Below are 18,441 nucleotides of genomic sequence, written 5' to 3'. Positions count from 1 at the left end.
TTAAGAACTGCCAAGGACCAAATGACTTACTATGTCCCAATATATAAAATCATAGAACTCATGATGGGTGTACTTTCTTTGTCATATGACTGTATGCTGCTTGACTATCAATAGTTCCAGGTGACGCACATTAAAATATAGTATTTTTGGTGAAAGGAATATTAAGGAATCTTATCTGCCCCCAAGAGTGCAGGAAAGGGTAATAAATTAAGTAAAACTCTATCCATGGTACATTTTGGAAATAGATGCTTTAACCCAAGCCAGGAGCAGGTGGACTATTGTATTTTCTTTTTCAAGTCACATGTTATGACTGAGGATTCATAGAAAAACTTTATTTGATTAAGTATCTGTACCAAAAATGCAAGGATGGGTAGTTGTTTTGAACCTGAAGATACATTTTTTTGTTTGGAGAGATTGCTGTGGATCACAGGGACTATAAAAGTTATAATACCAGCAATGGATGGGAACAGAGTTTTCAGCCTGTTTTCCTCTCTTACATGATGAGATTTAGTTTTTAAGATACATTAAGCATATTGGATGCTCAATGTAATTACGGTTATTTCCTTTAGTTTCTCACTGTCTACTGGCATTTGCTACCAAATGATGGCAGAATTTTTGTCAGTATGTGCCCTGCAGATTGTTTAGCTGATCTACAAGCCCTCAAATATCTGTTGGCTCCAAAAGTTTTTTTCTTGAAATATTCCTGAAATTATAGCAGCAGTAATAAACTCTTACCTCCTTAAACTTTTGAAATTTTACTAAACAAATAACCATGTGATCTATTGGGCTATCCTTTAAGAAAAAGGTAATGCGGTCTGATGTCACCAGAATGAACATTACATTTTACTTAATTGTATTGCTATTACACGAGTGGACAAAAAAAGCAGTCGGAGCAGGAACAATTTCTGGCTACTTGCCAGCTTCCTCATTAACCTTTCCTTGTGGAAAACTGGCAAGGAGCATCTGAAATCATGATCACCTGACTATGGAGGTACTGTGATGACCACAAGTTTGCAAATAAAACTCATCTGAATATTCTGGAAATTTCAATTCCAGTGGCGTAATGGGTCCTGGATTTTTTATGCATTCTTTAAGTTAGCAGATATTTAGATAGCTTGATTCAAAAATTGTTGTGGTACATTGCATCATTTGGGCTAACTTGAGAGTAGAAACAGACAAACAAATAAGCATAAGAATTTTAGTACAGGTAGCCCTCGACTTAGACAATCGAGCCCCAATTTTCTGTCAAGTGAGACATTCGTTAAGTGAATTTTGCCCCATTTGATGACATCTCTTACCACAGTTGTTAAGTGAATCACTGAAGTTGTAAAGTTAGTAACTTGGTTGTTAAGTGAATCTGGCTTCCCCATTGACTTTGCTTGTCGGAAGGTCACAAAAGGGGATCCCATGAACCCCAGGACACTGCAATCGTCATAAATATGAACCAGATGCCAGGCATCTGAATTTTGATCACGTGACCTATGGGAATGCTGCAAAGGTTGTAATTGTGAAAAATCGACATGTCACTTTATTCAGCATCATTGTAACTTTGAACAGTCATTAAATGAACTGGTGTAAGTCGAGGACTACCTGTGATATATGGATAGATTCCAGGTCACTAAGGATTTTAAAGGTCAGTACTTTTATTTGGAAGCAGATGGGCAAGCAGTAAAATTCTATGATTGTACATTGATTTTAGCAGTTTGATTTAATGAGCCACTGCAGCTCTGAAGAAGAGTTATTATATAGATTGGAAATGACCGATAAGACATTAGGATAAGAATGTGCAACACAGGCATAAGTGAAAGAATATCTAAATCAAAGCCTATGAAACAGTTTCAAGATCAGAAAGAATATAGCTCATAAAGTCCATGGCTTCCATTTATTTATAAACTGTTACTTAGAAGTATAGGAAATAAATTAGTTTGCACTTTCATTATAGGAGGATAAAAAGAATAGAAACCTATGGAAAAGGAATTCCTAGAGAAATTCTAAATGATGGGAGGAAAGCAAATATTCTTATGCTCAAAAACTATGAGGAGACTCCAAGGAAGTACATACCAGTCAAGCTAGCATCATTCCTCTAACCAACCTAGAGGAAATCATAAAGTGATTGGTCAGCAAGCAGTTTGAAAGCAGTGCAGTGATTACTAGAAGTCAGCATGGATATGACAAAAATAAGTCTTGTCAGGTTTATTTTTTGAAGTTCTTAATAAATTATTGGAATGCTGCAGACATAATATATCTTGTGTTCAACAAAGCATTTAATTAAGATGTTCTGATTAACAAAACATTTAAATATAGGTTAGATTACATGACTTTGAGGTGGATCAACTACTTAGAAATTCCTCATCAGGCTTGAATGATATATTAAGTTGCTACAGGATTTGATTCTCAATCATATATTAATATAGATTAATTACTTGATTGAAGGAATGTTTACCTCATTAGCAGATGACTCGAAACTGGATTGGGCAGAAGGCAGAAATAAATCCAAATAAACTTGGTAGGATTAGACAGATAGTGGGCTAAAAATAATATTGTGAAGTTTAACATGAATAAATGTACAATTCTTATTTTAAAAAATGGATTCAAAATATAGGATGCTGAAGACAAATTTGATGATCACGTGTAGAATTATTTTTTTTTCTACAATTGCAAGCCGACTGACTTTAGTTAACTGCACTTGAATTAATTGAAGATTTTATTTAATCTATAATGTACTACGTATGGCAATAGTCTAACATGGAAATGGCTACTGGAAATGGCCAGCTCCACCAAACGGTAACTGTTTGAATAACTCTACAAGTGGGAAGGAATGTAAATTTGGCCTTGGAAAGGGAACTTTTAAGGCAGGAGTTTCAGGAAAGATTGCTCAGGTTCTGAAAACAGAAAGCATGAGAAAGAAGCTCAGAATATTCCCACCTTGCCCTTGCTTAGTATCAGCTGAAGAAGAGAAAAAAAATCTAGCAAGATTTTAAGGTTCTGTTATTCTATGCTACAATAAACATTTCTGGAATTCCTGCTGCACTTATTTCTTGACCTCATCTTGTTTGAAGAGATAACAGTTTCACTTTGTTTAAAAAAAAGAAAAAGAGGCATTTACTTTCTAAAATGGAGGGTGCGAAATGTCATTCTAGCCAGATTCAAACTACCAGTAAAGGTGGATGTAGGACTAGCTACAAATTGCAAACCTGCAAGTTCAGAAGGAATATTATTCAGACCTTGGCTGACCTAAAAAAAAAAACTAAGTAGATTTATTAGTATTTGTATGGGTGACAGTGGAGAATTAACAGCTCTGTAGTAGACTTGAAAGTAAAAAACAAATCCAGAAAAATTGAATGGTAAATTAGTTCTGTATTACGGTATTGGTAACATAACTACACAGTATATACATGTAGTCACTAGGAATAGAGTTTGGCTCATGGAAGACTTCACATTTTGTCTTTATCATCCCATCCAGAAAACCTAAAACAGGTTTAACAACACTCTATGTGTAAAAAAGTTAATTAAATCAAGGAAGGGAAATAATTATAAGTACACTAGAATGGGAAACGGAAGCTGGTGAGTTCAAGTCATGAAAGCCAGCTGGGTGACTTTGGGGCAACTACTCTCTCTCAGCTCAACCCATCTCACGGATTATTGTTATGGTGGAAAATAAGAGAGGAAAGGTGTGTTGAATATATTCACTCCTTTGAGTTGTTTGTAAAAATAATAAAGATGGGAGACAAATATAAATAAAAGTTTAAGTTTCTTTCAAGCTTTCGTAACATCTTCCACAGAGCTTTTAATTGATGAGGAACAAGATAGTTGGTCACTTCTGAGGTTGTGGGTTGCTTTCCTATGCTTGAAGACTTCATTTAGTTTGCTGTAAACTATGTAGATACAGATTTTGTAAACAAATGGGGGGAAAGATTTTTCTACTAAGCAGTTTCATGAGAGGAATGGTACAGGTTTTGGCAGACAATAATGTGAACACGCTGAAGGATCAGAAAAATATATACAAGGAATAGGAATTGAAGTGCTGCCTGAATGGCTGAGTTTATACACCACACCACAGTAAGTCATTGCACCTGTTTGTGGAATATGCTGCCCATTTTGCCTCGTTATTTTTAACCATTAATGGTTCTTGTGTGTTTATTATCCAAATTCAATAATGGCGCTCCAGTATTGATCAATAAGCTTAATTTTAGGGAAAACAAGTAGCTACATGGGCCCAGGCTAAGAAGGCAATTTGTGTGTCTCATTAATCAGGCAGGTTGGCTTAGTATGCCAATTGCTTGTGTAGCAGTTTAGATTTCAATTTTGCCATAAAATAAGGGCTGTTTTATATTATTTTATATTATGCTGTAATTCTACTTTCATAGTAAGGTTCCCATTATGTTTACCCTTATACAGTATATTAAGGGCATTCACTTACAACAAATTTAACTATGCTAAATTATTTTAAGTTATCTACAGATGAAGAGGGTAAAGTGACCCTAGCTGAGATTAACTTGCTTTGTGTTAGATATTAACTCTGTCTTCTATAGTTTCCAACAAGGTCCTCTGTTCAGGCGGGAACAGAGCTTGAATCCTATTGGCTAAGAGGTCTGACAGCTCCCTATAAAAGGGCTGCTGTCAGACCAAGAAGTCGCTGGATTGTACAGACTTGTCTCACTACAATAAAGAGCTGTTGTTACGTTAAGCCTGTGTCTGTCCTCTCATTACCCGATCTAACACTTTGCATAATATGCAAAACCATGATACATATTTTTTAAAAACCTGCATTCAGAGGGATTTAATTCCAGTCTTAGAACACTTACACTAACCTAAGGGACAATGGGGTTTTTACTTAGCTTTAGCTTAGCTTGGCATATGAACTCAGCTATATATTTATGTAGTGTATGGCATATCATACAGGGACCAGCAATATGTATTAACTTTTCACCTAGATTAATAAATCACAATAAAATATAAATGCTAAAAAGATCTATGTTCAAATACTAATGTCTGGACCATCTAACCATTGAAGCACAGCATCGTTTATATGATGCTGATAAACAGATACTGTATATGCTTCCCTCGGCTTAATATATGTAATCCCTCATCTTACAACCAATCACGATACAATCCAGAGTTTGATATTGGACCCCACAGTCACACTGATGAGAGGATACTATGCTCCATTTATACTGTGAGTCCCAGTAGACACTGAGATACAAACCCTATTCAGGATTGCCCATTGCTGGTGTAGTTCAAAGCTTGGCATCCTTTTTGTGTGGTCATTTATATGTCCTTCTATGTCTGGTGTTTGGTGACCCTTTTGGCTTTCTTTTGGGAATTGATGTTATCATTATTGGGCAGATGTTGTACAAGTGCCAATGGGAGCTTCCTATATTTCAGTCTTCTGGCTGATAAATGAGGAAAGTTAGTGTGCACAGGTAGGAGTTGCTCATCATTTTTCTCTATTCTCTCACTAGTGCATCATGCCTTTGTAAAGCTGGTGGTACTATATGGCTCAGAACAGGAAGCCAGCAAGTCAGAGTGGTTTAGATACATCCACTTATCCTCATGGTGTCACTGAGTCTATGAACTCAGCTAAATGTGTTTTAGTCATCATAACATGGTTATGTGTATAAAGTGAGTCTGTAGGTTGAGAGTCACCTGACATATACTGAATTGGTAAAAAAGAAAATAATTAGGGCTAGATCCTGCTTTAGGGCTTTCATATTTGAACTGCTAGAATCTGGATAATCACTTGATGGCAGCAAAGAAAGTTTGCATATATCTAGTGGGCAGGCTTTGGTCCCACTGATCAAGCAGTATTATCTAGAACATGTTGGGAACCACTGATCTAGAGAGACCCGGAGATGCATCTTCTGTATCACAGCATCTGCCTTCTGGAATTAGGTCCCTCGAGATCTAGATGATTTCCCACATGGTATTTAGGAAGCTGTCAAAGACCTGGTTACAGTATTCTCCCAGGCTTTGGGGCAGGGTGATGGTTGATCTCCTACCTGACAGGTTGGCTTGGTTTACTGTATGTTTGATTTTGGGCTGCTTACAATCTGTCTTTTGTCTTTTTAAAATTGTAAGCCTGCCAGAATTGTTGGATGTGGGGTAGTCTACTTATTGTATAAATAACAAAGAAAGTAAATTTTTGTAGCCCATATATGGAAGATCTTACCTGCCAATGTTATATTTATTGTATCTGCATTCTAGTTAGACTTCTGATGGTTCCATTCTTTAAATTGTTAGAAGACTTTTTAAAAGTATATACATACATGCATGCATGCATGCATGCATGCATGCATGCATGCATGCATACATACATACATACATACATACATACATACATACATATTGTTTATGTCTTGTATAGGTAAAACAGAAGACGGACATTTTTGCAGACATTTCTTACTGGATTGCAGAAAGGAATCATGACTGACGTCGCACAGAAGACAGAAGTATGTATGAGATTCAAAAGGAAAGTACTTATAAGGAATTTTGCTGTTTCTCTGTAATCTCAAAATAATATAAAGAAGGTTAAATTTTGATTCACAAACAATACTGGGAGATAAAGTCATGTTTATGCAGACAGATTTATTAAAATTAAAATGTTTAACTAGTAGGCTTTTTTGAAATGAATGCCTTAATAGAATAAAATTTGTCCATAAAATATTAATTAAATTAAAATTTAATTCAGTTCTTAATCTGTATTGTATTAGTGTTAACATGCCTGAATGCTATGTTCAAAGGCATTTTGTTGATTTAGAGAAAATATAAAGATGCTGGAGTTGTGAAATATTTTGCAAAATATGAAACTGAAGGCTAGTTGCTAAATGTGGAAGTAAAGCACGTATAAAAATAAGTGGATAATAATAAATAGTTCATTGCTGAGTTGAAGATAGATAAGGGTACCTTGCCTGGATTTAATGTATTTATAGACAAACGTTACAAGAAATGCTTGTCACAACTTTGCAAGTGTGTTGACTGGGGCCATGAATGTGTGTATACCACAGTATGAAATCAATCCTTTGTTGTTGGTTGTGAATTTGAATGATTTGCAGTGAATATTAGACTATATGATGCAACAAAGAGAACTGATCTAATAATCATCAAAGATTAAAACATGGGTTTGATAAGGAAAATTGAGCAAATAATTGTAAGTTATATGTAAATGATAAAAACTAGGGCATGTTGATAAATTAATAGATCTTGTCAGAATGTTTGGAAAACAGACAAAAATGTAGACATGCTGGTAAAAGGTTGGTGGATAGTGTGAGATCTGTTTAAGGAATGAATGCTTGGTGAAAATTGGATGGGATCCTCTAAAAGAAGTGAAAAGTTTAAAACATCAAAAGCAATGTATGAAACAGTGCAGGGAATGGTGGAAGCAAGCATGGTTTTTAGAAATCGATGGAGAAATGAAACAAACAATGTTGGTAAAACTCCTTCAGGCAAATTTATACATTTTTGACATCTTTTCTTTAATTTATTTTGCCCACTATTTCTGCTTTTTTATTTACATAATACTGCTTTCATAAAAAATGAAAGTGCTAGATACAGCATGCAGCTACGTATCTAACACTGTGCAATGTATCTTCATTTGCTTCTGTCATCTTTTCCTGATCTTTGCCTTTTCTACATCTTCACTAAGATTCTGCTTTCTTCATCTAAACCTGTACAAAAGTCCTATGTGCCCAAACTTCGAAAAGGTGATATAAAGGATAAATTTGAAGCCATGCAGAAAACAAGGGAAGAAAAAAATCAGAGACGAACAAAAGAAGAAAAGCAAAGGCGAAGAGAACAATATATTAGAGAGAAAGAATGGAACAGGCGAAAGCAGGAGGTCATTTCCTTTGCAATTATTATTTGTTTCTATTGGTTTGATTTCAGTTATACTACAATGCTGGCATAGAAAATATATTTGAATCTTATATAAAAATGTACCAGAGTTTTTAAGACTGTCCACATTAATATCTTTGATCCATTATTCAGATGAAGGAACTTCTTGCTTCTGATGATGATGAAGAAAACTCTTCTAAAGTAGAGAAAGCCTATGTTCCAAAACTTATAGGTAAGGGAAATTTTATAAAGGTCTTGATCTCCATCATCAATGCTTTAGTATCATAATGTACATTGTCTAAAACTTTCCATTTCTGCACTATTACCAAAGTAATTTTTAATTTTAATTCTGGGGTTTTTAGATTTTACTGTGTTTTAATTGTCTCTATTTATCTGCCTCCCATGTCCATGTCCATGTATTTGTTTATTGTGTATGTGTTGTCTATTTTATATTTTATGTGTTTTCTTGTACGCCGCCCCGAGTCCTTCGGGAGAGGGTGCGGCTAAGAAATAAATTTTATTATTATTATTATTAAAGTTGAAGCAAAATGCCACTGCCCATCTGATAAATGTCTTTACTAGTAATATGTTAATATATGTATTAATATATATTAATAATATACTATTTTGGATGGATAGATAATATAATGGCAAGTTATCTTTGTGCTGTCCCATTTTAGGATGAAAAGATAATGGTGACTCAAGGTAATCCAGATGGCTTCCATGCCTAAAGCAGGATTAGAATTTAGTCCCTTAGCTTCTATCCCAGTGCTTTAAACTAATCTACCAGTCTGGAGCCACCTTATTCTCCAGGGTGTGTTTTCAAGTGATTTGATTACCATAGCAGGCACAGAATATTGCAACTTCCCTGCTGACAGGGAAAAGTTACAAGTTCGGTAATCTAATTTGACAACAATAATTTGACAACTGCTGGTTTCCCCATTGTTTGTCCTTATAAGAAGCTGGCAGGGAAGGATGCAAATAGTGATCACATAATTTTGCAGTACTGCAACAGTCATAAATTCAAGCCAGTTGCCAAGCACTAGATTGCAATCATGTGAATGCATGGGTGCTGCGATTGTTCATAAGTATTCTCATTCAGCACCATTGCAACTTCAAATGGTTGCTGAAGAAATAGTTGGTAAGCAAGGACTATTCATATAACATATTTTGCTCGTTGAACTCTACTAGTTGCTTACATGTTTCAGAACTAATTTAAAGTGCTGATATTTAAAATTACTCTCCACAAGCCGGCATCTATGTATCTGTAGAAACTATACTACTTCATAGCTCTTAAACACCTTTCAATAATAAAATTAGTGGAGATAGCCTAAACACACTTATTTTGCAAACTCTTGGCAGAAGTTTTACTCTAACCCACATTCACAATAGCCTAATCTTAATTGTGAGATTTGAGGAGGAGAGCTTGGATAACTACTTCATTATAGGAAAAATATACATAAAATGCTCCTAGATTTTATGGATTCATATGTAATTTTTACTGTAGACATTATAATTTCTTTTTTGAAATCTGGATTATTGTTTTATTGCTTCAAAGGTCTCTTTTGGGGTAGCTCGGAAAATTAGAAAATATTAATATTTTAATATTACCTACATGAATCAGAAAATAGACCTAGAGGTATATTGGAAGCATTCATTTTTGTTTTGTTTGCTCATAGGAACTGTCAAAGGAAAGTTTGCAGAAATGGAAAAGCAGAGGCAAGAAGAAGAAAAGAAAAGGATGGAAGAGGAGAGACAACGAAGAATTGAACAAGATTCAATAGAAAAAAGAAAAATTCAGAGGGAACTGGCCAAAAAAGCTCATGAGGTATGATTATTGAGCTTGGTAAAATATGCTTCATATATAAAAATAGCCATGCAAATTTGGATAAGGATAGTAGTATTCAATTGTAGTTTCAAAGGGAAAGCCTTCATATTGTGGATGAAATGGTTTTTTAAAAAATATTAGTGTTGCACTGTACGTGTGTAAATATTTTTAACACTTAGTTATAACATGTCTCTTTTCATCTGTATTAAAAGAGTAACCTAATATTTTAAGTTGTTGGCAAATTACTTTTATTGATCTGATATTCTTGCACTTTTTCTAGTTAGAATAAATGTGCTTTCTTTTTGCCAATAAAATAGCTTATTTCCAGAAGGGACTTAACTTCTATGGAAATTCTTGCAGGAAGAAGGGAATGGAATTAAATTTTATCCAGTCTAGATGCAACTCCTGGTGCTGTATCTATGACCTGTTCAATATTTTTCTTTTCCAGCCGGCCTGGCCTGTTAATTTTAACTCATTTTTTAAATGTATTGTTCCATAAATTCGATTTGTTTTTTTGGATATATATTTAATTTCTTTTTAACTTTTGGGGTGTGTGTTTTTTAATGTTGTACGCTGACCTGAGTCCTTTGGGAGAAGGGCGGCATATAAATCCAATAAAAACAAACAAACAAACAAACAAACCATAGAACACAGACTCTTCCATAAATTCTTCTAGCAGGATAGCCCTATTGGCCAAACTTCACTCAGAAGTAGTTTTCTTTTTCCCTAAGCCAAAAAGTAAAATAAATCAAGCTGAACTTGAGTCACTAACCACTTGTAGTTTCAGTAGTTTACTTGCAGTATGAGGGTGGGAGAGTTGGTTCTTTTGGCTTTTTCAGTGGCATCCATTTTTTATAGTATAGAATTTTATAGAATTCATTTTATTAGAGTTATGCTATTGTATGCTGTGCTTAATGTTAAACTGGTAAATGTTTTTTAAGATCTTTGTCCTGGGATCAAAATAAGATTTCCTTGTATTGAAAATTACCAGTGAGATACATAGGTTGGGCTTACATATTACTCTAAAGCATAATGTTGTTTGAATTTTGTATTTGTGAATTATATTTATTATATTGATAATGGCTTATTCAATAAATCATTAAAAACACGAGAATGCAGACATTGAGGAAAATGAGGTAAGATGTTTCTAGTTTTCTTTGAACAAAAAATAACCATGCTTTTTATTGGGATACAAATATTAAGAAGCCAGACATAATACTATAAATGAAACTTGTGTTCGAAGTATCTTTGCAAATTATTACTATTTTAAAATTTTAAAAGCACAAGATTCAATTTAAAGACTGTCCCGAGACTGAAGTTTTGTACTAAAATTCCTATTTAAAAATATGGAATAAAATATACCAAAATGATTATGTTGTAAACTAATGTTTATATTGAGAATGATGATTGTGTCCGTGATCATATGTAATTACTAGACATTAAATAGCACTAGATGTTTTAGTATCCTTTATCAGGATAAAAACTCATATTAGTTCAGTAAGTTATTTTTAGATTACCTTTATAATATGTGCATTGCATTTTTCTTCCAAACTATTTGTTTAGCTGTATAATTATAATTAAACGTTACTAAGAAATCACAGAAATACTCTAACTATATTTTAACTTTAGTAAGTAATCCTTCATATCTCTGTTATTAGCACTAAGGATTCATATGTACATAAAATGGGGAGGACAATGCATTAAATTTAAATCATTTGGAATTTTCATTTCATGATAGTGTAACAAACTTTCCGCCCTTGAAATGTACTTGTTTTATAGTATATTTTGTATTCATTGCTGTAGAGTGAACCAAAACTAAATTTAATAGATTTAATATTATTACTGTAGACATGAAGATGCTGTACACATAATGATGCTAATCAACAGTTCTACAATTCATAGTAGTTTTATGAGAATAGCACGTAGTTGTTGCTAATTAAAACCTAGGACAGTTCATTTGTAATAAAGAGATCATATGTCATGGTTTACATTGATAAAATGAATGTGAACTAATGCTAAACTAATTAATAGAGAAGAGTAAATGAACATAAGCATTAAAAGGTAACCCAAAAATAATAATTCAGATTAAAACTAAGGAGGTCTAGAAAATTATGTTATAAATAAAACAGTTCCAAAAAAATTGACCATGTTGTTTAAACGTTTTCTTCCTCCTTTGCCAAAGTCAGAGAAGTAGTTCAAATTTGACAAAGTACATTTATCAGCAGTCCACTGTCACAAATCAGTTAAAATCAGACAAAACACTGTAGAATGATCATTCTTAGCGCCAGCGTTCATGTCCCTCTAAAATATAATGCTTAATGTGTTAAGAGGTTCTAAATGTTGGTGATGTAGCTCAAGGTTCATCTTTAATGCATATCACATAGTTGTTGTCATTGAAATCAAATGCTAGTTTCTTTAGAGAAAGAATGTTATAGTCATTAGATTTAGATTTAACACAAAAAAGATACTGAGCAGGTAGAATGAAGAACGGATGAAGAATACAAGAGAACAAGACCAATTTGTTTTACACGTGGCTCAGTTTGGATAATATGCAATATCCGTATCTGTATTTGAGCTGACACCACAGCTTTGAAATTATTTGCTGATGGAATTCAATAAAATGAAGAAAAGAAGGGTTTGGGGTATTGATTTCCAAAGGAAAAATTGTACCGAGAAAACACATTAATTGGGACATCAACTGTAATTGTATGAACAAAATATACCCCTAACCATGCTTTCCTAGACTACAAGGGATTTTCAAATCATGGGACAGGAAAAAAAAGGGATGGTATTCTTTGCAATAAAAATAATACAGTTAAATTTATTGTCAAGTTTCTGCAGTATGTGGTTTTTAGAGTTCAGCAACTATTATGGAAATTTTATCATGGCTTTCATTCCCAAACTCTGTACTACATGTGCCACGGTGGTGCAGTGGTTAGAGTGTAGTACTGCAGGCTACTTCTGCTGACTGCCAGCTGACTGCAATTTGGCAGTTCAAATCCCACCAGGCTCAAGGTTGACTCAGCCTTCCATCCTTCCAAGGTGGGTAAAATGGGGACCCAAATTGTTGGGAGCAATAAGATGACTCCGTAAACTTCTTAAAGAGGGCTATAAAGCACTGTAAAGCGGTATATAAGTCTAAGTGCTATTGCTACAGCATGGGGCGTGGGCACAGCAGCAAACTCACAAGGCACCCTAGCATACCAAGAATCACTAGAAGTGCCATAGATCGAGAAAGTTTGGGAATCTCTGAACCAGGGACTTGCCAATCTTTTTCTTTCTTTTTCATACTTCACTATGATTTTTAAAATGGGCCTCAGTCCAAAGCTGGTAGATAGACTCTGTTCAGCTTGATAGTTTACAAGCTGTTTCGTTTTAATTTATGGAAGTAGGAGGAATGAAAATACTATCTCCTTGTTGAGTTCTCTCTGAAAGCATGAGTTTAATACAAATTAATACATAAATAAACATACATCAAGTGTATTTATTGAAAGCAGAAGTGCATTATATTAGCACTTTTCAGTGTCACATTTTGAAAATTGCTTATTCAGATTCAAGAATATTTTATGCTTTTTTTAAAGGTGAAGGGAAAGGAACAAAAGTAACAATATTGTGTAAAATTCTTATTTAATAGATTGATGAACAGTTAAACAATTCGGGAACTGAATCGACATCAGAGGTAATCAGACTTTTTTACAACACAACATCCACCTATTTCTGAATCACTGTAATTACCATAATAATGAATCTGTTCAAAAGCACTGTGTCAAATAAAATTTTGGGAAGGCACAAGATCACAATTGAGAACACAGTGTGAACATAATTACTTCTGCCTAATTTTCTTTCAGCTTTATAAAATGACCTTTGTGGTTCTCAGTTATTAGTTAGTGAATACTTGTATACTGTTTTACCAAATTTGTTTTCTGACTGATGTTATCTTCTTTATAACTACTTTGATCAAATTTTGCAATGTGGTTTAGCTAAATGTGAGCAGCTTTTTGACCCTAAGTGCGACACAGATCGTAGATTACATGCAATACACACATTTATTCAAGTTTTACTGTGGCTTTCTGAAAAGTCACATTTAGCTATGTTACATACATATTTAAATAGGCTGTAGTGAGTTCAATTTCAAAATGTCTGATTCAATAAATACACTAAGCTAAAATTAAGCAAATATGACTTCAGGTGATCACTCACTCATTTACTATATATATCCACCATTAACTAAGTGGGTTCACACTGAGTACTATGGTATAATGTGGTTTGTTGGGTTTGGATATATCAAGTTGTACAAAGACAGCCACTGTGTTTGGAAATCAAAGGTTATGCATCAGAATAACTACTTTAGCAACCTAGTGCAAATAATGGCTAAATATGATCCAGCCACACACTCGTGAACCACTCTGCCTTAGAAACAGAATATGTATATCTACTGTAAACGTAAGATGGATGAATGACTGAACTGTGCTCAGTAAAAAAACAGCATTAGACTTAATGCATCTGCTAATGTGATACTATTAGTCATATTATATGGAATTTGTGTTATTCTTGTTATTAGTTATAATTATTCTATTATCTTGATTGTACCTTTAGATAGCGTGCCCGTGTGCGCGTGCACACACACAGAGTATAATTCTCATCTACCATGTATGTACAGGCAATTTACCAATTCAAATCATATAGCTGTTAGTCATCTCTTAACAACATGGATTCAGTGTCACATCCATTGTGACACACATGCTTAATTACTTATAGTAGCATAATTATGCAATGTAACTTTAAAGCAACATGCATACATATTTTAATTTTTTTCATAGCCAAATGATATTCAAGTGACGAAAGTCTCTAATTCACACAATTTAACTACTTGTGTACTTAAGCAGTTATTCTACACATTTCTTTAACTGAAATTTATTGATATTTACAAATTGATTTAAATAATTCTTGAAATCCTTGTTATAACTTACCTTTAACGGAGTCTTTAAAAATGTAAGTTCATCCAAGCAATTGCCTACTATTTTAATAATTAACATTTAGATGATTCTAGTCAATGCTTGTATGGGGTTTTTGTTGAGGATATTTTGAACTACATGGTATAAATAACATGGATTATAAAACTAATGATGCAGACATTGTATTTTTAAATTTCAAATAATAATTATTGAATTTTTAATACCTGATTGCAGGTATTGTAGTGTGACATAATTTGAAATATACATTGTACTTCAGTTTAAATAATTAATTTCTGATGAAATTAATTATGGTTTGGGTATTTAAACAAAACTGAGTTGAACTGTTAAATATCCAAAAATGTAAATAATTGGATCTGTAATACTATAAAGCAGAAATATTTATATGATATTTAGATTAAAAGAGTCTAATGTATTAAGTTAGCATGTTTCTGTAGCAGACAATGGATCTTCCATATGCTTACAGTCAATGTTCTCTATGTTGTAGCTGAATGGGGTAACCAACGCAAGATTTTTCCATGCCTTTTATTTATTAGGCATCAATATGTATTGATGAAACAACATAATATGGCTTTGGCTTTATTTACAGGGAACAGAGATCTTAGCAGGAACAGAAATGGCAAAAAGGAAGGCTGAACTAATAGCAATATTTTGCATAACACATTAAATAGGACCGTTGGATTATCTTTTCTCCTGAGAAATAATATTGTAATAGGAATTTTTGGTACCGAGTGCAATAGAGCTCTGGCAATATATTGGCTTAATATTTATACATATTCTGGTATAATTCTATATGCATTCGACATAAATCAAAGTGATAGCAGTAATCCTACTAAATAATATTCAATTAATATGGCATTTCTATGGATTATTTTGTTTAAAAGCATATATTTAATCTTAAACATGTTGATGGGCACTGGCTATTTTTTAAACTGAAGTGCATATTTCATATTTTACATTTAGCTCTGCTTTTAATGCTTGTAATAGTACAATTAATTTTTATGTAAGATGGCTCAGTCAACTAGTCTCAATGCTAAATTACATATTCAATTTTTTTCAGATTCTTTTTAAAGAGCTTAGTGTTGAAAAAGAGCATAGGAGCTAGTATTTCATTTTAAACAAAGTTTTCTTGTGTACAACATAATCTTTAAGGACTGAAGTAATTGTCACGATGTTAAAAAGTTTGCTAGGCCTGAACTGCCTAAACTGACACTCAAGAGTTAAACTAAGAAAGCTTTATTGCGCAGGTCATAAAACAAAAAGTTCTTATCTGAAAGTGATTTATTGCGCATGCGTTTACACATTCCAGATCCTAATTCCTTTCTTCTTTGTTCGGCTGCCAGCTTGGCAGACGTAGCTTTCATTATCAAAATGTAACAATTAGTTATTTTCTGTTTCATTTACTTTTATTATTTTCGTATTAAAGTTTGTTTATTAATTAGAATATACTTGTCAAAGACTTTTATTTTATTTTTTAATATCTCAAAAGATATGCGGAAGGGAATCAGCCTCGGTCCATTGATCTCAGATTTCCCCAGGGCGTTTTTCCCCTGACAGTAATTATGATTCCTATTTTCCAAATAAGCAAGACATATTTTAAATATTTAGTAGACACCACGGTAGTATTGCTAATAGATTAATCTAGAATTTGAAGTTAATTGATTGGGTATCTTTTAGTCAACTACTCTGCCTTTCAGCCCTTCATAAAAAAAAGTTTCTATCATGACCAAACTTTCATATAGATCATGTGTTTTGCAGAAAACAGATAAATTTTTGTTGATATTCCCTTCCATACAGGTAGTTCTATTTTTGAAGCAGTTTTTTTTAGGGATACAAAGAACTTTAGGGGGGAAGGGAAACTACTATTGGATTAATATCCTTTCTGATATCCAATCCAACAGACTGAATTGTCAGATTCAAATCATGTATAGTGCAAATTTCTACATGGGAAGAGCAGCTTCCTTTGATGTCTGGCTATCCAAAGGTTTTCCGTTTCTGGAATTTCTATGCAGTCAAGAGATTTTGTCCATTCACTGTTTAAACATTGAATATTCTATGGAAAGTAAATTATTTACAGGCATTGGCAACTACCCTATTCAAATATTCATGCCAATCTTTGTTTTTAACAACAGGAAGGTGATGAGTCACTGCTAGTTACCGTAGTTCCAGTAAAAGCTAACAAATCACCTGGAAGGATGAAAATAAGTTTTGAGGACCGAGAGAGAGAAAGAGAAGAACAAGAAAGAAGAAAGATTGAAGAAGAAAAGCGACTGAGATATGAGCAGGAAAAGGAAGCCCTAAAGGAAGTCAAATATTTTTCACCAGATGTGGTAAGCTAATTGGCATGTAAAACTGTTGCATGACCTCAAAAGCATATTTATTTAGAAATAGCCCTCCTCTGTGAATGAAGGGAGAGTTTCTTCCAGGGAAGTAAGAGCATAACTGTGGAGAAAATTGTTTTAGGCCGAATGTCTCAAAAGAGTGCAAATCTGAGAAATGAACCTTCTGTATAGGATGAAGAGGAAAGCTTTGATAATGAAACCAATGAAGCTCCCTCTCCTGGTAAAGTTAAATTAACATTTGAAGAATTGGAAAGACAAAGACAAGAGAAGGAGAAAAAGCAAGCAGAAGAGGACGCAAGGCTTCGTTTGGAAGAGGAAAAACGCGCCTATGAGGAAGCAAGGCAACAAATGGTAAGCATGTTTGTTCAAACATATAAAGCCAGGAGATTTGTGTAACATGGGATATTGCAGGATGATTTTATTATCATATAATGGAGGATTTATCCCATTTAAAAAAATATCAAAGATTTACAGGGTCTTGAAGTTCCTTGTTTTCCATTTCTCAAGCATTTCTTCTTCCTCTTTCATTCTTCCCCAGCACATGGGACCAAAATGTAATAATAATAATAATAATAATAATAATAATAATAATAATAATAATAATAATAATAATAATAATAATAATTTTATTTGATTAGCCGCAACCCTCTCCCGAAGGACTCGGGGCGGCGTACAATCAAGCTGATAAAAAATACACATAAGACAAACATATATACAAAAACAGAGACATATACATATGTGCATGGAGGAGGATGGACTTAAGTGAAAGACAGTTAAAAAACACAATTTAAAATCCCCTAATAAAATTACCAAGTTATTGGAGGGTATGCGGTTTTTTTTATTCCTGGTGGTTGGAGAATTTCTTAAAATAGAATTTTTACAGAGGACAATCCTGCTACTTGAAAATTTGCTAATTTCTTCATTCTCCAGATGCATCTTATATTCTCCTGAGAAAATCTTCCCAAGTATTCTGGGATCTGTATCTTTGGGTGGAATTCCTTTGGCTGGATCAAACTTTCCATAAGCAAAAGGCATTATTTTCTTGGTGGAGAACTCAAAATCCAACTTTTTTTTTTAATACTGGGGTTTATATAAAAATATTAGTAATCTAATATTTGCTTAGTACAGTTTAGCAGAATGCTATTCTTGAACTTTGGGACAAAGTAAATATACATTTTTTATTTAACACTCTATTTGTCATTATGATTCTGTTTAATAATAATAGTATCACTATTGATAGCAGACTTAGTAAACTGTAATTGAACTTAATTTAACCACCATTATTTTTAGAGTTAATTGTTGAAAAAAGCTTTCTTTCTTTATTGATAGGGCCCAGTTTGTGCGAGTTGGAAGTAAGTTTCCAATTCCATCTCCTTGAGTACGGGTTCCCTACAGGGCTGTGTCCTGAGTCCATTATTATTCATCTTGATGACCCATGACTGCTGGGCCACGTCTGCTACGAATCATA

General features: G+C 33.6%; 1 protein-coding gene across 7 annotated transcripts in view; it reads left to right on the top strand.

Moving 5' to 3' along the window:
• Positions 1–18,441, top strand: part of NEXN (nexilin F-actin binding protein) — a 35,162-nt gene that overhangs the window by 7,238 nt on the left and 9,483 nt on the right. For 3 of the 7 annotated variants that reach the window (XM_081947418.1, XM_081947417.1, XM_081947419.1), the window contains exons 2-8: positions 6,365–6,449; positions 7,643–7,834; positions 7,984–8,062; positions 9,510–9,658; positions 13,293–13,337; positions 16,764–16,961; positions 17,145–17,324. In XM_081947418.1, coding sequence (XP_081803544.1) covers positions 6,423–6,449; positions 7,643–7,834; positions 7,984–8,062; positions 9,510–9,658; positions 13,293–13,337; positions 16,764–16,961; positions 17,145–17,324 — 870 coding nt within the window. In that variant the 5' untranslated portion in view covers positions 6,365–6,422. The remainder of the gene's footprint in view (positions 1–6,364; positions 6,450–7,642; positions 7,835–7,983; positions 8,063–9,509; positions 9,659–13,292; positions 13,338–16,763; positions 16,962–17,144; positions 17,325–18,441) is intronic. The other 4 variants (XM_081947422.1, XM_081947421.1, XM_081947423.1 and 1 more) reach the window with 2 other exon arrangements.

Source organism: Natrix helvetica, assembly GCF_964273705.1.
Source record: "Natrix helvetica genome assembly, chromosome: 3".
NCBI classification, from domain to species: domain Eukaryota; kingdom Metazoa; phylum Chordata; class Lepidosauria; order Squamata; family Natricidae; genus Natrix; species Natrix helvetica.
This window is presented reverse-complemented; position numbering and strand designations above follow the sequence as displayed.